The 27,981-nt window shown below is 42.7% G+C and overlaps 1 protein-coding gene across 4 annotated transcripts in view; it reads right to left on the bottom strand.

Annotated features, from left to right (window-relative positions):
* Positions 1-2,346: 2,346 nt before the first annotated feature.
* Positions 2,347-27,981, bottom strand: part of ADAMTS9 (ADAM metallopeptidase with thrombospondin type 1 motif 9) — a 153,901-nt gene continuing 128,266 nt past the window's right edge. For all 4 annotated transcript variants that reach the window (XM_039851774.1, XM_039851777.1, XM_039851776.1 and 1 more), the window contains 10 exons: positions 22,481-22,654; positions 19,604-19,798; positions 18,437-18,569; positions 18,125-18,219; positions 17,915-18,009; positions 17,689-17,822; positions 15,847-15,938; positions 12,392-12,496; positions 4,354-4,448; positions 2,347-2,455 (listed from right to left, as the gene is read on the bottom strand). In XM_039851774.1, coding sequence (XP_039707708.1) covers positions 4,359-4,448; positions 12,392-12,496; positions 15,847-15,938; positions 17,689-17,822; positions 17,915-18,009; positions 18,125-18,219; positions 18,437-18,569; positions 19,604-19,798; positions 22,481-22,654 — 1,113 coding nt within the window. In that variant the 3' untranslated portion in view covers positions 2,347-2,455; positions 4,354-4,358. The remainder of the gene's footprint in view (positions 2,456-4,353; positions 4,449-12,391; positions 12,497-15,846; positions 15,939-17,688; positions 17,823-17,914; positions 18,010-18,124; positions 18,220-18,436; positions 18,570-19,603; positions 19,799-22,480; positions 22,655-27,981) is intronic.

The raw sequence follows: 27,981 nt of genomic DNA, 5'->3' as shown, positions 1-27,981 counted from the left end.
AGCCTTATTTTACAGATGAAGAAACCAAGGCTCAGTATCATACAGTTAGCAGATGTCAGAAATGGATGAGAACCAAGGTCTTGGATGATGCTGAAAAATGAGAAGGGCTGGGACTGTGGTGTGAGCTATGGGACTTGGAGATTTTACACATGCACACATGTGCACGGACACACACATACACACCCACAATTGTAATCTAGAGTGGATACCCACTGCTTTTGCTTGTCTTCATACCATCTACCCTTTTCTGATAATAAAACCTTTTCTGTTTTGGGAACTGTCCTTGTTCCAACTGAAGTTATCAATAACTGGACACATGATCCCACTGGGCACTGGATCCCATCTTCCTGGACAATGTGAGGGGTCCAGAAGTGGCCCTGTAACCCAATCAGAGTTCTTTGGGGACTGTCATTTATTCATTGTATGTGAAATTCGGCCTATTTGCATCTCGAAGGCTTTGTCACCTTACCCATAGAGTGATGTTAAGTCTATTATCAGCTCTCCTTGGCAGTTACAATTTAGTAAAGAGCCTGGTATGGGGTGATGTCCACTTACTGTTGGACTTCTTTGGAAAGCTCTCATTTCTCAGAACACCATTAGTCTGTAGAGTAGAAGCTGTTATAAAAATTTAACAATGAAGTTCCCAAATTCCTCTAAAATCTCTTGTTCTATTTGTTCGTTTTGCCCCATTACACAGACAATAAATTGATGTCTGATTTTCAGAACCACTTCAACTGATTTGAGTGATAAAAAGACAGACTTTGAGGATAGTCCCTATCACTTACTTGTCTCTAGAACAGCAACTGTAATTGACAGGATTAAGAAAATCTGCATTTCTTCTCAATCTGGCAATCTTAAAAACTAAAGATGTTTTCATTCCGACTTAAATCAAGAGTCCAGAAACCATGTGAAACACAATGTTTGGCTGTGGTCATGGTATTTATTCATAGTATATTTTCACAATGTGTTAATAATGAAGAATAACACGTATTCATACACAGAATATAACTTTTCCTGGAGCACTCTGGAGTTTTGGCGGGGATGACGAATACTGCCAGTTTTTCCTAATCTCTTTGGTTTTGGGAAGTGGGCAGATTTCTCAAACCGAGTGTCTGCCATAGGGCATCGGCGATGATTTCCCTTCGATCAGGTCGGAAGTGGAGAAAGACCATAGCTTTGGCATTTCCATTTTGGAAAGAAGAGAGTGGATTAATGGAAGATGAAAAAGACTCGGGCATCTTGTACTTCTCAGTTCATTTCTTACCACAAATGCCAATTACTGCAGCAGCCACGAACACTGGCATGATCTTAGGCTCATGGCCTGAAGAAAAGTCATGTGCCAGCCAATGTTTTCATGTAAAAGGCAATTCCGATGACTAAGACCCCGGTTCTGAATTTTTCCAGGTGTTCTGGGGGTGCTGAAGATCACCCCAATCCTACGTATCCTCTGTCTTGCAGCTGAGAAACTTGGACACCATTTCAGGATATTTTGGCAAAATGCTGAAAGGATCTCACCTTCTCGACATCACTCTGTAATGAAGCTGCTCGGGGGACCCTCCATTTAACGGAACAGGGACCAAGGCACCATGAACTGAAGCAAAACATATTAATAACAATAACAACAAGAAGAACAGAGGCCAACTTTCTCCCAAAAAAAGCATGTCCAAAAATAAGGGTAAACATCTGGTCTTATTTTATCCAAGTGATTCTGTCCATTGGAAAATGTCCTTCCATTCCTCTCTTTTAATAAATGTGTTTAATTTCTGAGTCTGAAGATCACTTAAATACATACAATATTAGCACCAAGGCAGCAATTTTTTTCCCAGAGATCACATGAAACTAAATAGATACTTAGCATAATTATAGCTGGTATAATCTGTGACATCATAAAATTCCTTCTTGGCTAACAATGCTTTCCTAGAAATGCCAAAAATACTCTTGTAGCACCTTGATTGCAACTAGATTGTTTTTTAAAAATTACAATTAAAAAAAAGTAACAATAAAACATTTACAGATAGAAAGTAAACAATAGGGTACCGTGATAATGAAGGATCACTTTTGTCATAGGACTACATATAATGTAGAGTACGTAAAATGCAGTGGTCTGACTGCAAGGACAAAATAATGCAAAAGGCAGTCATAATAGAATCATTTTACGTACAAAAATATTACATCACAATAAATAATTTCAAACATAAATATTAAACTTTACATCATTAGGATATTCCACATACATACACACACCCATATATATATATATATAGTATATATATATGGGTGTGTGTATGTATGTGTTTATGCATATGTACACACACATAAGCATACAAGTCCACACACACCTTACCTACGGCACATACACACACACACACGCACACACACACACATACAAATTTAAGGTGGAGGTATTGCATTACGATCCTTCATCCATTCCATCATGGCTTCCTCTTCAGAGCACCTGAAAACAAACCAACCAACCAAGAAATATAAATCTTCTGACTCAAATGCCGTAAGTTAAGAGTAGATAATCTGTACATTTTTACATATAGAATTTAAATATAACAAATTATTTTCTTTAGCTTTTGAAAATAATGTGTGTTTGCTATAAGGAACATGTACATTTCAAGGGAGTATAAAGAATAAAATAAAAAACCTCCAACTTGAAATCCTCCAACCGGAAATAATACTCTTTAAATACTGGCATATTTCTTTCTAGTCTTTTTCCTATATATACATGTAAATATTATGTATATATACTTACTCAAATTTTAAAACACATAAACAAAAATTTACTTAATTATATATAAAAAATATAAAATACACATATAATGGGAATCTCTAGTGGATACTTGACGACTCTGCCTGCCTTCATCCCATCTCCCTGTTTCTGATAACAAACCCTTTCTTGTCTTTGGGAACCATCTCTCCTCCAAATGAAGCTGTTAATCACCCAACTCTAGGTGAGTACATAATCTCCATCCCCTGGATTTTGTGATTGATTCAGAAGTGGCCATGTGACTCAATCAGAGCCAGGGTCCTTGTGCGGAATGGATGCTGGAGCATTTACTTGGGTCCACAAGCTGTAAGGATGATGTAAGCCTAGAGCTGTCAGGGGCTGTGGTGTGGGGGAGATGATCTGCTTGAAAATGAAGCCATTTCAGAGACAAGCATTGCTGATTGGTGGAGAAAGAGTCCTGACGACTCTGTTTAAGTCTCTGGATCCAGCCATGCCTGAAGCTAGCCCTCTGCTTGGACATTCCAGTTATTGAGGAGAGTAAATTTCCTTTTTTCTTTTTTTTTCTATTGCCTCTTGCAATGGCTATAATCCTAATTTAAGATCATAATTTTGAATATATGGATGTGTAATTAAACATTGAAATATGAATTCATAAATGTCAACTAGATACTCCTGTGTCAAGATCTTGAAGAGCTGTAGGGTAATGGGCTTTTGGAAACTTGAGTTAAGTTGTAGTGAAGGGTGGGGCATCACATGAGTTGGCTGAGTTCATCCCTTGTGGCTGAAGGCACTGGGGCGAGAAAAAGAGTAACCAATTTAGTCCTCTGCCCAGCAGAGGAAGCACTTGCTGGCATAATGTAGTTAGACCAGGGACTGTCAGATTTCTCAGGTGATGCTGACCATACTGGTTCTTAGATCGTACTATGAGTTCAAAGTGTATGCAATGGTGCAGAAATTGAGAGCAGTGGCTTTGGTTTAGGACATTCCTGGGTTCTGCCAAGGGAATTCATTGCTCTCGAAGGCAAGCTACTTAACTGTTGTGAGCCTCAGCTTCCATCTGTGAACTGAGGACAATAGCCCCATCTTGTGGCTTTCTTATGAGAAGTTAATGAAATAATGCCTGCAAAGTGCTTGGCTTGGTGCCTGACACACAGTTAGGTCCCAGTGATTGCCCTTAATATTGTTATTATTATATGCCTAGGTAGTATTTTGCGAAGATTGGCCTGTGAGTCACCTGCATCAGAATTCATTGTATTAAATATACAGATTCCTGTATCTACCAGACCCAATGAAGCAGAACTTCTAGAGATGAAGCCAATAAGCAGATTTTCAATAAGCACTGCAGAGGAATCTGATGCAGAAAGCTAAGGGACAGATGGCCTCTGTCATGTGAGGATAGATGAGCAAAAGACAAAAAGGCAGAATAGCTTCGATTCAGACTCAAGATGCTTAACAATCACCTGTCTAGGGGCAACAGACCTGGCTACATTTGCTAATCATTAGGCTACAGAAAGAATGAGATTGATAATGATAGATAGATAGATAGGCAGGCAGGCAGGCAGGCAGGCAGGCAGGCAGGCAGACAGACAGACAGACAGTCAGACATAGAATTTACTTACCTTAACTATAAAACTCGAACCTCCAGGCCAGTGCCAGAGGACGGAGTACATTTTCCACAGTAACCACCACATTTCCCTACGACTTGGGTACCATCCTGCAAGGAGATACATGATCTTAGACTACCTGCTTCGCTAATGCTTCTAGGGCTTACAATGGGTTTTTAGGAAATCATTCTTGCACATTCAAGAGGTAGACTTTCTGAACAGGAGCGGAGCCCAGTATCCTGACTATGGCCTACAATGGGGGTTGAGAAACTATGGCCTATGGGCTCCATTCAGCCTGCCACCTCTTTTTGCATGGCCTACATATCAATAGTGTTTATATTTTTAAATGCTTGAGAAGAAGCAAACCAAAAATGGTATTTCTTGACATGTGAAAATTACATGAAATTCAAATTTCAGTGTCCACAAATAAAATTTTATTGGGACATAGCTATGTTCATTCATTTATCAAATATCCACAGCTGCTTGCATGCTCCAGTATCAGGGCCAAGTAGCTGTAACAGCTCTCTGCTTCACACTGCTACTCAGCATACTACAAATCACAGTCACACCATTTTGAGGGCCATGCATATTGCTGCATCATAACTTTTTGCCCAATTTTTTTACCCGTGTATACTATCACGTCAAAATGAGAATAGAAAAGTGGACTTTGAACATTGCACTTTTAGGGAGCAGTGGCATGGGGATTATTCTGTTACCAAGTTTAGATGGCAAAGTATTACATTTATCATGCAGACACTAGAGCTCTGGTATAAGAATACAAATTATATCAACATTACCAAACTCAGCATTCATCATGATATTCCCAAGTCACAGGAAAGCAATGGTTAGAAATTTAGAAAATGTAGAAGGAACATATCATCATAAGATAATTTCTTCATGAAATAAAAAAAAAAATGAGTATAAAGAAAAAATAAAAATGAGTAAGTTTCTAAGTGGCTCATTTGTTAGCCAGGCAAGGAAAACACTTTATCCATCATAAGTTAATAAAATCTTGTTTAATTGTAACAGCTGGAAGAATGTGTCCAAAGAAAATAAACTCAGGACTATTATCCTTTTGGCAAGAACAATTGCTTGAGAAGTTAATGACATTGGGAAAAACATCAATGATCAATTAAAAAACAAGGCAAATAATTTTGAGTGGTTTTCTTTGGCTCTTCATGAACTGACAGATGTTACTGATACTATGCAGTTGTTTTTACTTGAGGAGACAATGCTGAGTCCGAAGTGACTAAAGAATTAATCTCCACGAAGAGTCTGTGTGCAACAAGTTCAGGCAAGAAAATACTAAAGAGGTTGAGGAAACACTAGTGCAGAACAACTGAATTGGAATTTGCTAAGAAGTGCTCACAACTGACAGTGGTGAAAATATGGGGGAGCAGAAAAGCTTTAGTTGGTCAAATTTACAAAGCTTGTAAGAATGTCAGATATTGAAAGCCTATGATTATTCATTGTGTTATTTATCAGTAGGTGCTTCGTGAAAAATATTCGAATATATCAAATGTCACAGAACTTCTTTTGCTATCATGAACTTAACCATCATCAGTTTTGTATATTTTTCTGTCAGAACTAGAAGCTGAACACCCTGATTTGTCCTACCATACAGTGGTTTGATGACTTAGCAGTGGTAAAGTTTTATTGTGAGTTTTTGATCTCAGGGCTGGGATTAAAATTTTTCTGAACAAGAACTGCTCTCAATCACCGTAACTGAACACTCAATGGCTTTGAACATTAGCTTTTGCTCCAAACTGGATAATATTTCTTAATGAATTGAACCTAAAATTACAAGGCAAAACTGCCACTTATAGGCAAAACTTAGACTGCGGTAAAGTCATTTCAATAAAAACTAACACTGTGTGAGTCGTAAGTAATATTAAGCTGCTTTATGAACTTCCCATTCGATTAAAAGTTATAATAAGAAGCTACCTCTCCATTCCACATAAATTTATAGTGGAGATAATTTTTCCAAGCTTGAACTGTAGTTCCAGCAGCTTTTTGTACTTTGATGTAGGTGCAAAGAAAATGTTCATATTTCAAAATCCGTTTAACGAGGCAATCGAAGAGCTTCCATCTCACCTTTAATTGCAAGTGATTAATCTGCAGTGTAATGACATGCTAAAAGGCAAATATCAGGAGAAAAGTCTAATAGAATTCCATAAATGCTTGCCAAGACATGAATGTGCTCGATTAAAATTATATGACTGTGGACTATATCAGTATTTGGTAATACCTATTTGTGTAAATAAACACTTTTAAAGATGAAATACAGAAAATCTCATCTCCAATCAGCATTTACAGATAAATATTTATTACCAATTCTGATAATAGAGAACACTAATTCATGTCATATTAGGCACCCTCCACCCCTCCACATCATAGATGTTTCACATATTCCACTATTGGGAATAACACTGTGATGGACCATACTTGTGCCTGCATTTCAGGATATCTTTGTACTATTTTCCCAGAACTGGGTCAAAGTGCATGAAGATTTCATTCTTATGGCCAAACTGTGAAAGTCGCTTGCAAATAATGGATAATCTTGTTTAAAAAAGAAAGAACACAAAAGAGACACTTTGCCAGTTTAACAAAAAAAGAGAACAAAATAATTTCTTATTAATTTGTCTGCCTTTGATTATGAATGAGATTGAGTTGGGAGAGTGATTTCTATGACCCTACCTGGTCCTGGTTTTAAGGGCCCATGTCAGTTGTGGAGCTAGTCTGACACCCCCAACTGGATTTGATGCCAAGACAAACTCTCTAGCTAGGAACCTGCTCCCCAGGCTGCAGTACTGGCCTGGTGGCCTCAAGGATATGGGTATGTTATGAATGTCTTCTGTCTCATTAAAGCTTATGCTTTATCTAAACTCCGTCCTGACCCTGCAGTGAGATAACCTGAGTCAAACCGCCTGGGTCTTGTACTGCATTTTTCAATAATCTCTGCAAGCCTCAGTTTCCTGGTGCCTTTATAAAATGGGGGATAATATGAGTCTCCCCTCATAGGTTTGCTGTAAATGAAAGAATGCATGTAAAGTGCTTAGCTTAGTACTTGGCCTAATATTTGTGCTCAATAAATATCAGTTGTTAGTATCAGGCATTTTTTTATATGTGGATCTCTATCATTGCCTGCTCTCTTGGAAATGAAGAGAAGTCTTGGTAATTATAAAATCACTGATAATGACTGCAGTGTTCATGTTATTTCATTAATTGGGACCCTTAATTTGATTTAGATAAAGGCTGAGGTAAACTTATCATTTTTACTACAGAATAAAAATACAGACTGAGAAAATGCATAACATAAACATGATTGTCATGGAAACAGTGCCTATTTCAGAGAAAAAGGTATATTTTCCAGCATTTTAGAAGCACCCTCTCATCTACAATGAAAGACTAATTACAAATCATTTTTATTTCTTCATTAAAGCAAGCCTTCTAAATATTTCAATAAATATTTTATTACCCTCGTTTGAGCTCTTTTATATAATTAAAATGAATGACTCACTGCTCTATTAAGACTAGTTCATATTTCATACTTTCCCCTAATTTCTCTCTTTTTTTTCCAGTCAGTAAGAGCAGGGGAGGTTGGCTCCCGTGATTTAGGAAAGCCAGCACATCTTGGATTGAAGTATGCTTATTTACATTTCTTTGGAGCATGCTGGTGGTGAAATTGCCCATAAAACATGGTAGGTATGAATATATTTTTCCAATACAGCCCTAGATAATAAATGTACAAATGTTGTCATTTCTATAGGAATGTACAGAATACAAAGCGCGCACACACACACACACATATACACACACACACACACACACATTTATATATATCATTTTACTCTACTGGTCTATAGTATGACTTTTATACTTGGTAGATAATTTGATTTTCATAAGTGAATTACACATTGGGAAGTGTCCATGGTGGATAAATGAGAGTTGATTCTGTACCACATACACATTTATCTCATGTTACCTTAAACTCTACCGGTTGTAAATGAACTGGAAGATAGGAACTGAGTCTATCTCCTTTATGCTAATACAACTTTCACTAATTTTTAATTTCAAAGCAATTCTTTGATTTATAGCTCTTCCCCCAGTGCAGAGAATGTCTGTTAGGCCCTAGGGCCAGGCAGCCAGGCCTTGGAAACACAGGCCTCTAGCTCCGCACATTCCCCAGGCACACAAAAGAAGCAAGGAGACCCACTGGCACCTCTCCCATCCAGCCTGAAGTGAACCTCCCTTCACTCTGCCTGGGTCTGAAGGCCATTCCAGACCCTCCTTCTGGATGGAAGCTCACATAGCAGCTCTGAGAATGGGGCACGTGGAGCTGCAGGGAACTTCTAGATGGGGCTGAAGGCCCTTTTGTAACCTGAGCACATTCATGAGTTGAGGGTACATGGAAGGTCACTAGCAGAGGAACTCAGAATTTCAACATTCTCTCTGATCTCACATCTGTGCCACCCTCCTTGTTCTGTCTGTCTGTCCCTTACACACAAGCAGAGTAGAAACTCGGCCTCTGAGCCTTAGCAGGTGCAGCTAAAGCATTTGCCTAGAAGTCCATCCCTGAGTCAAAGGCGTGTCCCACATGCCTCATTCCTGGCTGTGGTGGGGGCTCATGTGGACAAAATCCACATGGTGCTGTGGGTACCAGCTGGGTCCAGGCTCAGCCTCAGCTCAGACTGCAGTATCCTGGCCTTCTATTCTCTATCTCAAGCAAGCCATCATCCCTGACTGACCTCTAAAACCTTATGGCAAGCCTCAGGGCTATTAAAATGTTATAACATTAATAGTTAATGCCTATGGTGTGCCTGCTCTTTATCTGGTGACATGCAAACAGTTTTACATCCCTATCACATTATTAAGAACACAATGGTTTAAAGGCCACCAAAACCCCTACTTTATGGATGAAAAAAGCGAGCACCCCTCCCCCCCAACCCCAAGAAGTTAAATAACTTGCCCAAGATGGCAGAACTAGTAAGTGCATGCTCAGGCAATTTGACATAACAGTCTGCATGCTTAACAGCTATACTCTACAGCCACTGTGGGCTTGCACATCAGCACCAGGACTGGGACTGGTGGAGAAGATGGAGTTCACCACCAAAAAACATCACACACTTACCTTCTACCCACCTTCTCAGATTACCCTCCCAAGAATTTGATGAGAAGCTGGAGGAATGGGTTTTAATGCATGTAAATTGCAATAGTAGCTATTTCGATTATAAAAATAATTATTTTTATTAGTTAAGAATAGGAGAAGAATTCTTCTCACACTCACGGGAGCCAACAGTAAAACAGACATTGAGACTTATTTTTACCAGTTTTATTCCTGACAGTGAGACAGCATCTCTGCCTTCCAAATGGTTCCGGTGATTCAGTTTTACCCTGAATGACTAGAATTTCCCTTTAGTTTTGCTTGGGGAAAACATTTTATTGCCAATTGGGTTTGGAAAATTGAAGTTTTCATTGTTTTTCCCTCTGTAGCTGCTAGCAAAAAAGTGAAGGAACGTGAAGAATGATTATTTGAGAGCTGAGTCAAAGCAGGGCCCTCTGGAGAGGAGAGGATTATGACCTACGATGCGCAGGGGCAAGTGGAGGTGATGGTGGGCGCACCGCACTGTGCAGTTTTCCAAGTGTGTTCATGGAACACTGGCTATTCGAGTAAACTAAAAGGTGTAACTTTGAAAAGAAGGTTCTGTGGTTGGTTTAAGTTACATCAGTGGTTCTCAGAACGTGGTCCCAGGCCAGGGGCACCAGCATCACTTGGGAAATTGTTGGAAATGTCCATTTCAGGTCCCTCCCTAGGCTGGTCCCGGAGGTGGTGCTGATGCACGTTCAAGTTTGAGAACCGCTGTTATAGGGGAACAATGGTTTGAATAAAGTCACACAGGTTCCCCTCCTGTATACTTTATTCCAACATCTAATATACCAATGCTTACTGTCACTCGTTAAGAAATAAAAGACAATTTTTCTCTCTCTCAAATGCTTTTGGCTGCAGGGGCTCGTTTTCATAAAGCATCCCGAGGGGCTGCCGCTCTACGGACCTGCACAGCGGGTCAGGCGTGCCGAACGGCATGTCTAGGGGCTGCCAGGAGCTAGAGATTGCTGAGTCCTGGCTCCCGGGGAGGCGTGAGAAATGCTTGACAGATCTTGGAGATTAATATTGAGCTCAGGCTCTCTGAGCTGTAATGGAACACCAAGATTAAAAAAAAAAATGCTGACAGGCAATTGTGGAACCAACTCCCCGCAGCATAGGCAAAACTCCCTGCAAGTCTTGCCTGGGGAACAGCCAGATGACATTGCAGTGTAGTAATCATTGTCTCCATTAGGTGGCGCTCCCGACGTAATTATTTTTTAGTTTCACGCCTAAAACTGCAATATTGACACTGGCTGACAAAATAGAATTGAAACTTATGTTACGCAGTTTACATAGACGGCTTCCTACATAATCACTCTTCCTGTCCGACCATGTTTTGGGGAGTTAATTTTGTTGTTGTTGTTGTTCCTCTGGGTCACTGAAACAATACATGAACCCTGGAGGGCAGGACGGGGAAGAACGTTATAATTTCAGGGCACATTCCAAAGTATGTGTGGTGTCTCTCAGCTATCTTTATTCCTTTCAGCAAGGAAAAATATGTAATGATTAATTTACAAGCAATCAATCAGATTAGAGGTAGTCGATTAACTTAGAGACGTGAGGGAGTGAGAGAGATTTTTTTTTTTTTATAGATACGCATTTAACCCTGACAGCTAAAAACAAGATCAGGAAACAGAATTTCCTGGGAATTCATAATTGGATGTTTCTTCCTTTTCCGAAAGGAAGTAGGTTGAGCTGCTGCTTTATATTCTTTTTTTTTTTTTTTGATAGGGATTAGCAAATAAAAACACAGGGTGCCCAATCATATGTGAATTTCAGATAAACAACACATACTTTTTAGAATAAATATGTCCCATGTAATGTTTAAGACATGCTTACAGTAAAAAAAAAAATAAAAAAAAATCCTTGTTTATTTAAAATTCAAATTTAACTGGACATCCTGTATTTTGTCTGGCAACCCTACTTTGGAATGACAGCCCCGCTTTCCAGCTCTCTTCTTTTTCCTCCCCTATTCATATTTCTGAGGAGACCTTGCAGCACAGATCATGGCTGAGGTGGTATTGGGGCCACGGGCCATACTCCAGTAAATTTTCCATTTGTCCACAGGGCAGGTTCCTGCCCCAGATTCTCAGTGCTTTGGAGGGAAGGCTGTGAAGGGCAGTGATTTCTGCTCTGGTTATACATTAGAATCACCTGGGGAATTTCAGATTCTCCCCCTGCTTCAGACTCCCATCCAGTGACTGTGGGTAGGGCCTGGGCACCTGCACATTAAACTTTCTAATGTACACCCGGGTGAGACCCGGGCTTCTCAAGCTGTACTGTGTTTATAAACCACCTGGGGGACTTTTCAGCAGCAGAAGCTGACTCAGGAGCTCTGGGGCCCCAGAAGCTAAATTTTCAACAAGCTCCCAGGTGATTTTTTTGCTTTGTGACGACCAAACCTCGAATAGCAAGACTTCAGAGCATCAAAAACTGATTATTATAGAACCGATGTTTCTCTAACTCTCCAGAAACTTCAGCTGGCAAATCATCCCTTTCTTCCAGCCCCCTCTATATTTCAATTTTTGTTAAACAAACATCATTTTCCCTAAGTTCACAAAAGTGAATCTCATGTTGGCTAACTGCAAGGTGTCTGAGCCACACACTTGCTTATTGGCTTCTTACTGTTTTCAGCTTCCTGGTTAGGCAGCCTTCTAATTACCTGGATGGTTCATAGGCTCACAACTCTAGGAAGAACTCACAAGGAGCCAAAAAAGGCTCTCTCCCCTCCACTCACGTATACAAGCTTCAGTTTCGATTGATTTCCTCAATTTTCTGACACTTTGCAAAATGGTTTGAAGAAGTGAGAAAGCACATTCGTTCCTTTAGTACTACCACCACAGAGGAAGGGGGTGGAGGAAGGAAAAAAAGAGAAAAAACCATACCCCAACTAATAGATAACCTTACCGGTGACTTCTTAATGTCAGAGACGGCATAGTTCCCTTGTGATATCCATCTGGCAGATTCAGTTAAAGAAAGGCCGGTTCCGTAAAGGTTGATGCTAAAACGACCCTGGAATAAATGGCCAAGAAAAAAAGATTTTTAGTCCATGTGACATCTCAAGCAAACACCACAATAAAAAGCAAATTGGAAAGGAGGATAGTAGTAATTAATTACGATAGCTATTAATTATTGAGGGTTTATTTGGAGGGTGGGGTGGGGTAGGTCTGGGCCAGGCACTTTATGGGCATCATCTCAACCATCTTTGCAAGAGCTCTATGAAGGGGGTTTTCTTTAGAGGTGGGGACCCGCACAGGTGATTAGCTTCTCCACTCTACAGTAAGAGTGCAACTCACATTTTCCCGACTTCAAAGTCCTCACTCTCTACCAGCGCCATTCGGCCTCCCTAACAGCAATCCTGATGTTGCTCATAATTATCAGATTCCTTCAGGAAGAAAATGCCACAGCGTAATTTTTCTAACAAGGTCTCGCTGCCAAAGCTTCCTGGGCTTCAGCTCCCCGTGGCGCTGAGCACTCCGCGTACTCAGCCGAGCGGGGCGGGACTTCGAAGAGTGGCGGTCTCCGGGATGGCCAGCAGAGGGCGCGCGTGGCCTGCTCCAGACCGCGTGGGACCCGGGCTGCCTGCTCTCTGCCAAGGGGACCACGTCTCCCTGGCCTCTCCGTGGTTTCTTCGAAATGCAGCCTGAGCTGTTTCGGTATTTATTTTTAGAGAGACGGTGCAGCAGAGATTCTCTCTTCCTTTTTCCATCTGCCTCTGTTCGCTCACTCTTTCAGAAATGACTCTGCAAAGCCATCCGAGAAATAGTTTCTTCTTGAGGTTTTCCTACTCCACAATGAGCAGTTTCGGAGTTAAAAACATTCCGCATGAACACGCTCAGGGTGAATGCTTCCTCTCTGAACCTTACAATCCAGTGCTTTGCCAAAACAATCTTTAATAAAGCAAGGAGGAAGGTCTGAGGTGGAGACTCACAGGCAGTCAGCCCAACTGTAAATTCAGCTCGTTCACCCGCAGCGAGATCCTGCACAGTTTTTAGCTTCTCAGAACCTCAGTTTGTCCATCTAAAAAATGGGAGGCAACACCTGTCCTGTTTTCTAGGGTAAGGTAAGCCAGCTAAAGCTGAGCTGGAGGGTTGTGATTGGTGTGTTAGGTTTCCTTAACAGGTGTTTCCAGTAAGTCCAGGCTGAATTAAGCTAAGATTTGGGCCAGGCCTCCCGAACGGCCTTTATTTTGTGGGTCTTGTTATACAAATTAACTTTTTCCGACCTAGCCTGTGAATAAGAAGAGATTAGATATAAGGTATAATGTCCCTAACTCGCTACCTGGTGGAGCGTTGCTGATATTTTTGAAATGCTTTTTGGAAATTTTTTATGACAGCACAAGAGATGTTAATGGTTGAGTGGCCTCAATACCCAGGTGTCCCTGGTAGTGGCCGCACTGAGGCGCAAAGCCCTCCTTGTCCAGCCTCCTCAGACAGTGGCTTCTATGTGCTGCATTATCCCACCAGGCCGGTTTCTTATCTATCATTCCTGCCCTGCGGAGGGTGTCCACACCTGTTCCTATGCCCAGACCCTCTCATTCTTCCTGCCCTCTCCTGTTTCCCATGCAGACTGCCTGTCCCGCCTGCACTGCAGAAGGTAGACTTGATCTGCTTTGATGTCAAAGTTCTTAGAAGGTCCAGGCTGCTGACCTGGCTTCCAGCCCGAGAATGTCCACCCTGATCTGGGCGTCCAGTATCTGAGCACACTCCATTCATACATTTAGCGAGATCTGCCCTCTGAGCGGGTGATAGGCCTGAATGGAACAGATTTTCTTCCTCATTCTGTTTAATCAGAGTAGTCGGTGCTCAATTAAAGTCTTAGAATTCTTTATTCAACGTGGTTTACAGAGCGGGCTGAAAAACAGTATAAACTAGCTTTTCACTGGCTTTGAGTTTTCTCATTTAGCAATTGCTTCAGTGTCAGGATTTAGCAAATCAATCAGTTCAGTTGTCTCTGAATTATTAAGTGAATGCAAATTAACTTTCACTTACTTATGCTTCCCAAAAGATGCGCATATGGAAACTGGAAAACCCTGAGACCTTTGGAAAAGACAGGACAGGGCCAATCTATTAGCTGTTAAACGGTAAGCCTTACCAATGGAGTGTTTGAAGTCATGAACTGCCCTAAAGAAACCGCACTTCAAAAGTTTTCAATTCCTGGATAATGGAGGAAAGGCCCTTTTTTACCATTATGTCCTTTGTTTATTTTCTTTCTCCCCTGAGAGCTTCCTTTACACTTCTCTAAAATGTTTAGCAATGCTTTCTAAAGGTTGGGGCTGAGAAAACACTTCCTCAAAAGAAAATTCAGATATGTTTGTCTTGGATGGTCCCCGAGGTTGGGCGTAAATCCATCCTGGGATTCTAAATGCATCACCCGGTCCCAATGCCCAGGCTTTCAAAGGGACACAGTCAAAGTGGGAAATTCCCTACACAGAGTTTGACAACTGCTTTGTGAGGACGTCATGTGAACCAAGAAAAAATGGGCCAAGTTCTCCTATCCAGTCTCACCTAGCTCATTATGTTTGTCTTGCCTTCTCATTGCAGAAACTTCTTGCAAAGACTGATGCCCGCCTTACCAAAGTGGCCCAGGCTGATTATTACAGCATATTTTAGAAGGCGAGTTAAAACTTGCCACACCGCTCAAGAGGCAAGACTCGTGAAGTACAGAATGGGCAGTAGGATTGTGGGTCACTTGCACTGCTGAAAAGCGAATCCAGTAGAAGATGATAAATTTGCACTTCTTGGTCTGAACACTGCACATTTTAGACGTCTGAAGCGGGGTAACAGTTTTCCTATATCATGTAATAGGATTTTTAATGGCTGACAGTGGTGTGTTGGAGTCCACTTGTACTGGCTTTTGAGAGCTGACTGCGTGTATCTATCCCCAATTCTCCATTTAGTGACATAATGTTGATGGCTTGAAATCAGTCATAGGGGTGGGGGAGGATATTTACACCGAAATCGGCAAATGCTCCAAAACACAGCTTCCACCCCCCCTTTTTCTTGGGGAGCCAGTCGTTAAACACTTACCGACATGTCACTGACTGCCTAATATCTATTTTATCAACTATCATCATTTGCTTAACCAAGCCCTCATTTCTAAATTTTTACCATTAACATAGATGCATTTATTGAATGCAGAAGTTTGGCTTGTAGCTATGATCATTTCCTTAGGAAACACTTCAAGGAGTGGAATGACTAGATTAGAAGTTGTGAGCATTTGTGGGGTTCTTGATGCAGGGGCCAAACCGCCTTCCAGAGCAGCTGTTCTAATTACACTCCCAGGAACAGACAGAGCCAAGGGTCCCTGGGGACAGGCTGGGAGGTGGATCCCTGGTAAGGGGGATGCCTCCCAACACGTACCTGTGGGCACTTGGTGGCACTGTAGCAGTCCCCAGCTGTGGCAAAAGGGACAGGATGCCCTTCGCTTGTCCTCGCAAACTGTAAGTCAGTGGCTGTGGGGTTTTGGAGAAAGGGTTAAAGGGAGAAGAGAGATGAGAGTGGGAGAAAGGTAGGGAAGGGACAGGATGTTAACAAGGGCAGAGAAGAAGAATAGTAAGAGAAATAATAAGAGGGAGTGGGAGAGAGAAAAATTCCAAAGCACGATTAGTGAACAAATGGATCCAGATGTGCACTGGCTTTCTCCCCATTGTATCTGTGGTCCCGAGAGCCTCATTCCCTGGGTTTCATCAGCCCCGACTGCATCCTCACAGTATGGAAGCCAAAAAGGGGGTTCGAGATGACTTTAGAATCAGTTCCTATCTAAATAAATATGTGAATCATCTCGCTTAAATATAGTGTAATCGGGCGACTGAGAACCTCCTGCACACAGCCTCTGAGGCTTCAGGACTAGGAAAATAGGCCAGAAAAGCATTTCCCGCTACTTTGGAGTTATTCCCTGAGGCTTCATCTGTCCTCCCGTGGCCTAGGCACTATTGTTGCCAAAATGTGGAGCAATTAGAACTCACATATTGAAAGTATTAATGGCAGTTTCTCAAGTTTGGGGCCAACTTGTAGTTAAATAAATAAATAAATAAATAAATAAATAGATAGATAGATAAAAACAATGCTGGTCTTAAATCTCTTGTAGCTCCGGAGACCAGCTCTGTGAATGGGGAAGGCAAATCAGGTGATAAATTGAGAATCCTGCAAAAGCTGTTGCTGGTGGAACTGGGGACCGGAGGCAGCTTTTTACCTTTCTGCCTTGTCTTTCTGGAACAGGAGAAGGCCTGAATGTTCGTGCAGTTAACCACAGCTTGGTGGGAGGGAAGTCTGAGTCCCATGTCCTTCAGGGAAAGGGGCCCTTGCCGGCTTCAGCAGGCAGAAGCTCTGGGTCTTAGCTGGGGGAGGGTGAGGGTGGGGGGTCTAATCATGAAACTGCGGACCCTCTGCCTTTAGCCCTAATTGGTCTAGCTGAAAGCAATTAAAAATATCTTGGTGCAAATCAAGTTTAATCTACCTCAAGAGGAAAGCAATGCAATATTATGAGTACAATGTTAATGAGGAAAAATTAATTATTCATTATTTCTGTTTTTCCTCTATTCAGGGGAACGTGTTTGGAGAGTGGAGCTGCCTTAACTACTCCTATGATTAATGTCCCTAACAAAAATGCAGTGCTGGCCAGAGTATCAAATCAGCCCACGCGCAGGCTAGTTTTAAGAAGGTTGTTCTGTGTTCCATTTTTCTTGTGTAAATCAACAATCAGATAAAATTAGTTTTACGTTTGTGCACACACTGTGCTGGTGGGGGTGGGCGAATGCTGCCACATGACTCTCTTTGCTTTAGGGTTTGTACCTACTCTTTCTTCCCCCTTAAAAACTTCTGTTCGCATCCTTGCTTTGACCACAAAGAGTATCCTGCACCCGGCTAGCTTCTACTTGACCTCAAGGTCTCACTTTCGTTGTATTTCGGGCATGCCGCTCTGACTCCCCCACTGCTGTGGCACCCCTTTAATGCGCTTCCGTCATTCATCACAAATCTCTTGGAGCCCCCACCCCCCTGCTCCAAGTGCCAGCACTTTCCAGGCGCTGAGGGAGCAGCAGTGAACAAAAAGGAGCAACCCCACCCTCGGGCAGCCTAGGTCACGGCTGGTCTTGTTCCTCTTCGCATCCTCAGCACCTCGTGCCTGGCCACTGCACAGGATGTTTGCTGACTGAATGGAGAGACTCCCGAATACATTGGCACGTTACGTGCCACTGAACTTACTTATTATCTGCATGGTGGTCAGGTCTATTCTGATTTTCTGGAAGCTGGAGAACCCCGCTGCCGTGTAGTCCTTCCGACACTGGCAGTCATCGCGTCGGCTCCCGTTGTAGGGACATTCGGTTGGGTTGTGCAACCTGCATTACAGAGAGCATGTTCTGGTGAGGATGGGAAGGTACTGCTAGGGATCTCCAGGCACCCGGGCTCTTCTGAGCCTGAGCTTTCCTACCTGTACCCATAAACCTCGGAGAAGTTCTCAGAGTCACCGTGGACCAGGGTCATGAACTCTTTGGGGTAGTCAGACTGCATCCCTGCACAGAATATCTGAAAGGCAGACCAGAAACAACCTGTGGAGGGCGGCTCAGAAATGCGACAATGAGAACCAGGGCCACTCACTCTAAAAACATTTTCGAAGTAAGGACCGATGTCTGACGTTTACCTTCAGGAGCTTTCCTTTGACGATCAGGAAATATTCACCATCTTCAGTGGCACCGTTCAGTCTTTTCACCTCTTTGCAGTTCTGGGGGAACTCACCTAGAAAACGTGAAATGCAAAAACGAGGTGTGATGCTCCGAGGTGTGCCACATTTCCCTCTGAAGGGAATTAAACTGTTCACACTAAAGTCTTTTCAGCGAAGGGAGACAATTTCTTTAAAATACATTCTGTATTTCTAAAATGGGCAGGCGAACAAATGAACAGAGAAATCCTGTTCTTTATGCTCCCGAAAGATGGTTTTACTTGGCCAACTTACAGTTATAGATATTATGACACGTTTTTCCTTCTTCTGGCTTCAAATCAGCGGGACACAAGTGGCTGGGCTGGTCCTCATTGGTTAAACACTGCACAGATCTGTGCATTAGTCCGACGCCACAGGACACCGAGCACTACAAGGCAGAGCAGAGTCAGTGATGTGGCTTTCGAACCCAGGATGCGTGTGCTTCTAGTGATGTGGCGCTCAGGGCCTGATGGCACGTACAGGGTATCATTTCAGACACTACGTTGCTGAAACAAATAGCTGACATATTGGAGCACTTACTATGGACCAATCTCTGTGCTAAGCTTTACATATACACATTTATACCTACCTACCTACCTACCTATCTACCTATCTACCTACTTAAATATTTATTCATACATACATATATTTATAATTTTCTCATTTAAGCTTCACAATAACGCAATGAGATAACACTTTCATCATTCTATTTTTACAGAAGAAAGATTAGAGCTCAGATGTTAAGAAATTTGTTCAAGGTCATGGTGGAGCCAGGACTCAAACCCTAACCACTTTCAACTGGTCTTATACTTTCTGCCTGATCACTTTACAACACTGAGCAGTCAGGAGCTGGAGGGCTGTGGCAATTTTCAGGGCAGTCTCAGTTTAACACGTCTTCACTCGTACCCCTAATGCGATGAAGGATTCCCCGTGTAGAAAGACTAGAATATACAGACTTCTTAACAACAGAAGCAACAACTAACACTTCTGTAACTCTTATTAAGTGACAAAGTTCTAGGTGCTTTTTAATTTTAAATTGTGGCAAAATATTTGTAAATTAAAATTTGCCATATGACCCTAAGTGTTTTTTCTGTATTAACTCATTTCACCTTCACTCCCACCCATTCTGCAGATGTGGAAGCTGAGACACCTTGTCATTCATTCAACTGGGAAGCAGCAGAACCAGCAACCACAAGGAGAACGTGTGGCTTCAGAACCCATGAGCCAAGCACCGGGTTGGCCATGCTGCCCAGCAGGACGAGAACTCTTTTCCCACCGCCTCATTTCAAAGTGCTAACTGCTATTTCTCACCAGGCTCTCTCCTAGAAGGAAAATGGCTTAGGATAGGTCAGGTAGGATGTGTTCACGATGGGGTTTTAGATCTAAAAGCTTTCCGATTTGATAACTCAATCGTCTACTTACGCTACCCCAGTTGCCCACTCTCCAGGTGGCCGAGACAGGGCACTCCCTCAGGTAGCAGGGGTGGGTGCTGGGGGGCTGCGTGCCCGGGCAGTTGGTGGTGGTTTGGTAGCTGTACTCGTAATTCTCCTTCCCGGTATAAATCTCGCTACAGGAGACGAGCCTTTGTTTGTAGCCCTTTCCACAGGTCACAGAGCACTGAGGAGAGAAGGGTTGAGAGGAGAGGCTGGAGTAGTGCCTGGGGGCAGCCCACAACAGACCCCTGACCTCCACCTTGCACACTGACCCTGCGACAATGCCGTGGAGAGCTCTCACTTTATTAGCTTATTTGTACTTCTATCAGTTCTTACTCGCTGTGAAAAGCCACGGTGTTGCTCTTTCCTAATGTCTCCTGAGCTGTTCACTGTAAGCCATGCCTGTTTCCTTTCCTGTAACTTTTCCAAGGAGAAGTCTCTTCTTGAAGAGGTCCCAGAGGCAGGAGGGAACAGGCCCAGCCAGAGGCACGCAGAGCGTCCCCGGTCCGTCCCTTCCAGCTGGCTCAAGACCTGGAAATGCTCTGCGTATGTTTCTTCCTTCTTTGGCTGCCACTGTTCAAATGCCCGAAGACCCAGTTGACTCTGGGCCAGGGGAATGCAAAGCTAGTCTGGGGTGTTTCACGTGTAGACAGACGGCTAATAAATGCTCTGTCCAAGCTGTGGGTATTTTAGGGTGGTTCCCCCAGCACTTGCGTGCACTGACCTCAGTCTGTGCGAATTTAAACAAGGCTGTACGTCTGAGGAGGCAAGTATGGGAACTCTACTGTAACACACCAGAAGCAAAAGCAGCCCAGTGGCCTTTTATGTGGGGACGCAATGGGAGATAGGCATTTGCTGATGGAACTGAGCTCCAAATATAGTCAGGTTTTATTCAGAGGCCTCCACATCTCTGGAAAGAATCTGGAAAGAACACATAATCTTAGTAGCTGTTCAGCGCATCATTAAACTGTCGGCTGCCTCTGGCTTACTTAATCCATTTCAGACCAGAGTTTTGAAGTGTAGGAGGGGAGGGGAGGGGAGAGCAGAGCGAGGTGGGGAAGCTCTTACTGTTGATTCTCCATGCTTGGGGTAATGGGCTTGTTTCATCATGAACGTGGATTACTTTTCTAATTGGAAAATAACAGTAAAGTAAGATGAAACAGTGAGAACGTGGACTCCTTGTATGAATGATACATGTCAGGCCCAACCAGGGAAATGCATCAGCCAGGAGTGATGGGACTCTTCTTCTTTGATCTGGCCCCAGGTTGCCCCAAATTCAGGTGGGGTGGAGTGCAGAGAAGGCGTGGGAACAGGGCTCCTGGAGCGGAGGGATGTCTTGCTGTGGCTCTTGCATTTCACCAGAATCTTTTCTAGGAGGAATTCTGGTCCCATCCCTTTGGTGTCACTCCCCTTGCAGGGTCTCCTCCCCATGGTCCTTGTATCTGTGTGAAGTCCTATTTACGACCCGCTAAACTTTACCTGTAAATTTGCAGATTTTTTCAATCTGTGACACATGTAGAAGGCTTTTTCTTTTTTTTTTTAAATCTACTCCCTAGCTCATTTTTTAGGAGTTAAGATTGAGGTTTTATTAAAACTACAGGAGTAACATGATTCAAGTCTTAGAAAGAGACCAAAACACTTTTAGCAGAGTAATAACCACCACCAAAGACTCTGCCAAGATGATGGAGACTGTTCTGTAAATGGTAGGTTTAGCAGCATCCTTGGCCTCTACCAGATAACAGGAGCTAGGTGTCACTTCCCCCAGTTGTGACAACCAAAAATGTCTCCAGACACTGCCAAATATCTCCAGGGAGGGAGGGGAGACAAAATCATTAGAGTAGAGAGGATGGAGAGACATAGTTAGAAGAGACTTTAGGACCACCTTCAGGGCAGAACAATTCAATGCTCAACACACATATCATCTACACGCAAATATTCATCTGATTAAGATGTAAAATTACTGCCCTGTCAAATCTGAAGAGACTCCAGCGACAGCAAACACTTTTGCTATGAGCCCAGATACTTCCCTTTCATATTTCTAAATTCTTTTGGGAAAATGATGTCTGGTTTCGACGTCATCTTTCAGTATTTGAAAGTATCATGAGGTTTGAAAATAATATAATCATGCTATGATTATTGGTTGATTAATAATAAAAAGTATCCAGAAAGGTACTATATGCAGGAGGAGATAAGAAAAAATAGATACTTGAGATTCCTTAGATATTACAGAAAACCATTTTGTTCTTCTGGGTCAGAGGTTGTTAAATGGGTGATCCCTGCCTGGCCCACAAATTTGTTTGGATTTCCTCGCACAATGTTTTAAACAAGTAATTTTAGCCTACATTTTACAATGAGGAGATCTCACATAAAAATCCATATTTTTGTCCTCCCTTGAAAAACCAAGTTTGGTAAGACCGAACCCATATTTCTACATGGCCTCTGCTGGGGTGGAAGGCAGCCTGTTCCCTTTACCCATCAGGGACTAATGTGTCATAGCCCCCGCCTTCCTCTGTTCTCTCCCTGACACTAAGACACTTTCTTACACTTAACTTTCTTTAGGCACTGACAGGCATCTTATAAATTTGCAGCTCCTGTGATAATTTCTTCCCCATCATACCAACAGGACGTGAAGGTGGATCACAGAATGAAGAGTTAAAGGGAGCTCAGAGACCACCTCATGCATCTCCCCCAGTTTGCACATGTAGGACTCTAGCCCAGGAAGGCTCAGGGTCTTGTCTGAGAACTCATAGTTCTCAGTGGCAGAACTGGCAGGTGAGTCCCAGTCTCCCACATTCCCGCCCTCATCTTTCTGTTTCCCTCAGGCCATTGTTGACCCGAAGGCAGTAACAGAAGCCCTAGGACCTACCTCCGACCATTCTCCTGTGATCCAGACATACTCGCAGGGTTGTAAACTACAGCTCTCGCGGTCTGCAGGTCGCTTGCTCATGTCGCAGTGCACACCGTGAACCTCGCCTCCTTTGTTCTCATCCACACACACCACCTTGCGGTACCTAGAGCCTTCACCACAAGTCTTGGTGCACTGTTAAAGACAAACAAAACAGGTGATGATGTGGAAAAACAGCAGGATAATGGTATCCTATCATTATATATATTATATATAGAAGAATAATATCCTGTTGCTGTAATTATTTGTTTTCCCATCTACATACCCTTTAAGACTGTGAGATCTCTGAGGGCAGGGCTTATCAGAGAACTCCTCGTTTTGTCACCGTTACCTACAACGTGTTCCTGGCACAGCGATAATCATTCAGTAAGTGGCTGTCTGAATACAGGAATGAATCATGAATGAATACATTTCAGATATGCAAAGGACCTGAAGGTCTGTTTACTTCAAACACTTACTCAAACATTGAATCTTTTTAAAACTATGGCCAAACAGTTTTCAAATTGGTGGCTAAATCCCTCCAGAGTCAGGGAAGTCATTACCTGTCCAAATGGCACAAATCTTCTTAGAACACAGAACTAAACATCTCCCTCCAGATTCCAGCCTCTTGTCCTAGTTGTCGATTCCAGAGGAGCATAAAGGACAAGTTTCATTTCTCACAAACGATCCCCACCTTGGGGACTCGAGGAAAGCCTTCCTATAGCCCCCTTCAGGCTTTTCTGCTCTCATCCCTTGGTCATTCAGCAAATATTCACCAAGTTCCTAATAAGTGTCAGGCCCTGTGATGGGTCCCAAGTGAACAAGAGTGGATATGAATGACACAGCCCCTGTTCTCAGAGAGGAGCTTGTATTTTAGTAGCAAAGACAGACATTAAAGATGTAGATAGCTAGGTGGTAAAATTTAGTAGTTGCTATAATCTCCATTATTTAAAGAAACTGAGACTTAGCCTAAGGAACTTGTTGCAGGTCATACATCTCTTTGTGAGGTAGAAAGGATAGATATTTTTATTCCCATGAACAAAGAGAGGAAAACAGAGCAGCTGGGATGTTTCGTTCTAGAATGATCTCTGTACTGCCCAATTGAGTTTAGAAGCCAGTTTAACTCAGAAATTCTTTCCTGATATGACCACTGCCTTTCTTTCTTTCCTTTCTCTCCCTCCCTCTCTCTCTCGCTCGCTCGCGCACGCTCTCTCTCTCTCGCTCTCTCCCTTCTCTCTTCTCTCTTCTTAATAAAATACACATAGTATAAAATTTATCACTTTAAAGTGTGCAATTCAGTGGCATTCAGTCATTCACGATGTTGCGCAACCATCACCACTACCTGTGCAGCACATCTGCAGCGCCCCTAAGGAAACCCTGCACCCCTCGAGCAGTCCCCCCTTTTCTCATCCTCCCAGCCTGTGGCCACCACTAATCCGCTTTCTGTCTCTATGAATTTGCTTATTCTTGGTATTTCACATAAATGGGATTATTCAATGTGTGTCCTTCTGTGACTGGCTTCCTTCATTTAGTATGATGTTTTCCATGTTCTTCTATATTGAGCGTGTATTGGTGCTTCATTCCTTTTTATGGCTAATAGTCCGCAGATGGAGATACCACAGTTTGTTTATTCAAAGGTTGATGGACATTTGGGTTGTTTCTATCTTTCGGCTACTGTGAATAGTGCTGCTATGAACAGTCACGTAGTGAGCATGGAGGAGCATGCTCCTGCACCTTCTGATCAGTGCAGGAGGCTGGCTGAGTCTAGTTCCTAGCTCAATCCTGGCTCAATGATTTTGGAGTTTCTATGTCCCTGGCGGATGCTGGGAATGATTGTGAAATAACAACATTTTTGTTTCTTCATGAAAAGAATGGCAAACGAGTTGGGAAGCCACTGATCTTATAAAATAAAACAAAACAATGGTCAATCTGCAATGTGTAGGTATATGCGGAAGAAATACTTAACGTCCTTTGGAAAAAGGAATTCCTTAGAAGATCAGGATTTATGTGACTCAGAGAAGATCATGACTATTGAGCAGCCAACCTGGACTAAACCTTCCAGTTTCCTCTCATTTTCACTAATCCATAGGGCTTTAATCTGTGTCAATAAGTAACAGTTTAGAGCACAAATGCGAGGATTACTAAATACTTTCTGCTTGTTAAGTGTTTCTCCCTTGGTTTTGAAGAATGTTTAACTAACCATAAAAACTATTTTGCCAATGGTGGAAAAGGGAGTTGGGAAATCTTACCTCGTGTCAACCTAAGAAACGTCCAAACCTGTAGAGAATTTTCATGAGTTTATTTGAGACAAACTGATGAAAACTGCCAGGAAGCAAAACCTCAATGGATTGAGAAAGTGCTCCAGAGGATAGCAGTTTTGCAGCTTATTTTATACATCAGAATAAAAGAAAAAGACATAGGGAGGGTTCCATGATATCCACTGGTGGTAGATCAAGGGGGCAGGAGAAAGCAAGGCAAGGAAATCTCTGAGATTGGATAAAAAGGCAAAATAGAGTAACGCATACTTCTCTTACATTGGTGGGTACAGGGTAGTTAATAATGAACATTTATAGCACATTGAGACGGTATGTGGGCAACAAGATTAAAATGAGGGGTTCTGTGGTCTAGTGCTCTGGTGCTCTGGTGCACAGTTGTGCCCTGAGGGGTGTGGAAAGGTATGTTATCTTAGATGCAAAAAGACAATGGATGGGCTCACTTAAGGTGAAGAATGACCTTTGTCAAGGAAGCTATGGTGACTACTCGCTCTGACCTGCTTTTAGCGAGGGATTTTTATGTTCGGATCATCCTAAATGGTCACTTTTGGTCTCTCAGTCTGTAGGGGTCCGGCATGCATGCCTCGCCTCCCCTGAGCTTGTCAGGTGTGGTATGTGGCCTCTTTTTCATCCACAATTGAGTATAACTTTTAGAAAAATTAAAGTAAGTAAATAAGTGACTTGCCCAGTGCTTTGGAATGAGTCAACAGAAGCTCTGAAATCATGTAGCAAAGCTTTTCCCCTGGAGTCCTAAACCCAAACTAGAGCACGGGGCTGGGTAATCAGAAAGCAAACCTAGCCCCATACCACTGGATTTTTATCAGCCTTCGGTAATATCACTTCCCCTATGATTTATGACTCTTTCCTTTGTCCTGGAAAATGATCTAGAATGCCCTAAAAAACAGCTGAAAGCTCAACTAGCCTCATTTTAACTCCAAAAGGTTTTCTAGAATTTCAATACAGCTTTTTGGAAACACTATACCAAGCGTATAAGTTGCACCACTAGCCTCCTTGAATTTCAGCACACACTGGAATTCAGAAAGCAAATAATCACAGCACTGGGCTAACTTGGGTAGCTTGCCCATTGTCTCTCAGGCTACATGTGCCTTTAAATGTGCTGAAATTAACAGGGGGGAGGATAACTTTCCCAATTGAGGGTGAGGAAGACCTAAAATAGACTTTTAAAGTACTATTTTATTTAGGCAGGTCAGTTAGCCACAGGGTGATGGTCTAAACTGCATCATTTGATGCAATCGGTAGAAACTGTCTTTCTTTAAAGATTATAATCAAGTTGCTTGACGCTTTTTTTGGTTGAGATTCCCTAACCACGGTGGGGGAATAAGATCACTTCATATTCATTTGTTCTTTTAAGCTGTCGATTTTCTTCATGAGCTAAAGAACTCATCATGTCGTTTCTAGTGCCAGGCTGCCATTGTCAGATAGTGTGTGTACACACAGGCCACAGAGTGAATGGGGAACTTGACAGCACTGTGTTCTACGTGTGCCACACGAAGGTTTTTGTGCTAAGGATCCGTGATTACAAATCGATTTACTTAACATTGCTTTAAAATAAAAAAAGAAAAAGCAGTCGTTAAGTTACCTATATGTTCTATTCTTAAAGCTCATTTTAAAGTCAGGTATGTGGAGTTTGGACACTTTTACCCCAAAAGAGTATATTTGCAAGGGAAAAAAGGCAGACAATACTACGGAGACACGTTATAACTTTAAATCATTCATACTTTCAACCAATATTTTCAACATGCCAAGTTCTGTATTAAGTACTGGGGTACAGCCCTGACATCTTCCTACTCCCCTTCTCTTTCTGATACGACACCCAGCGTGGCTGCTTCTCCCAGGTTGGGATCTATGTGTCAGGGCAGTCAGCTAACTGGTGACACCTAATATTTAGGGCCGTCTTGTATGGCTGTGTGAGCAGATGTGGGTTTCACAACAGAGAATGTGATGAAGGAAGGAGCATCATCAGGGTCTTCTGCAACTGTGACAGCAAAAGAAGAGGACAAAAGACGGGAATTCCCACAGTGCTGTCAGGGGTGCTCAGGGAGAGGCAGATAAGGAGAAGGAGCGAAAGAGGAGATGAGTTCACTAGGCCAGGAGGAGATGGGGGAGTCTCAGGAGGGGCTCGGCGCACATGGAGATCGGAGGTGAATATTAATGAGGAAGCGGGGTGGGAGATGATTACAGCAATTTGAGGTTGTTAGGGCCTTCGGTTTGAGATGGGGATTCTAGAAGGTGGGCAAAGGCTAGGTCACGAAGGGGCTTGAAGCCTCCTACACCGTAGGAGAAAATCCAAACCCATGTCATAACCCAGCCGCTCCTGCAGTCCAACCTCATTCCATCTCTGGTCCCCTCGTTTACTCTGCTCCCACCATGTGCTGCTTTTGTACATTGAACATGCGGGGCTCTGTCCTCCCTTTTCCTTCTACCTGGGATGGCCTCCTCTTGCCCTTTGCCCCCTGACCACTCTAGAGAAGGTAGGACTGGCCTGTCCTTCTGTCTCTATCTCAACGCCTGTTTTTTCTCTCGTCACAACTTTTCAAAAATTGGCAATTTTATAGAACACGTTTGCTTCTTTTCTCTCCATCTCTTCCACTAGACAATCAATCCCACCACAGCACTTCCACAATCTCTGTTGCATCCCTAATGCCTCGTGCTTGGCGCTTTGCAGGTGCTTGATAAAGATTTGTTGAATAAGTAATAAAGAGTTAATATCTGGCCTTTGTACACACGTCCAAACGTGATCGCTCCCTATTGTAAACTTGGTAAAATCTTCACAACCAACTGCCCAAGGATCTGCTGCTCTTTTCCAACTTCTCTGTGCTAAGGAGATAAACGTGGGAATCACTCCGCAGCTGATCTCAATACAAGTTCTAAGACTCCAAATGTGTACGGGAGTGGTCCAAGCCCCTGCACTGGGCCAAACAGCCATGGGATGGGCAGCTCTGCAAAGGCCAGACATATCAGAGCACAGCCTGTCTGTGGCAATGTGACAAGAAAATAAAACAGCCGTTCTTACAGGAAAAACGGAGTTTGCTTGACTGTTCTAAAACACATCTTAGAATGCCGTGATTCTAAAGAATTAAAAAAGAAAAAGCCAGCAATTAGCGGGTGTTGTTCTTTAATGTTTTATTACTCCTCCCCTCCTTCTTTCCCACCCACCCTCTCTCCCTCCTTCTCTCCCTTTCTCCTTCC

Source organism: Pteropus medius, unplaced genomic scaffold (genome assembly GCF_902729225.1).
Source record: "Pteropus medius unplaced genomic scaffold, Ma_sr-lr_union100, whole genome shotgun sequence".
Taxonomy (NCBI): domain Eukaryota; kingdom Metazoa; phylum Chordata; class Mammalia; order Chiroptera; family Pteropodidae; genus Pteropus; species Pteropus medius.
This window is presented reverse-complemented; position numbering and strand designations above follow the sequence as displayed.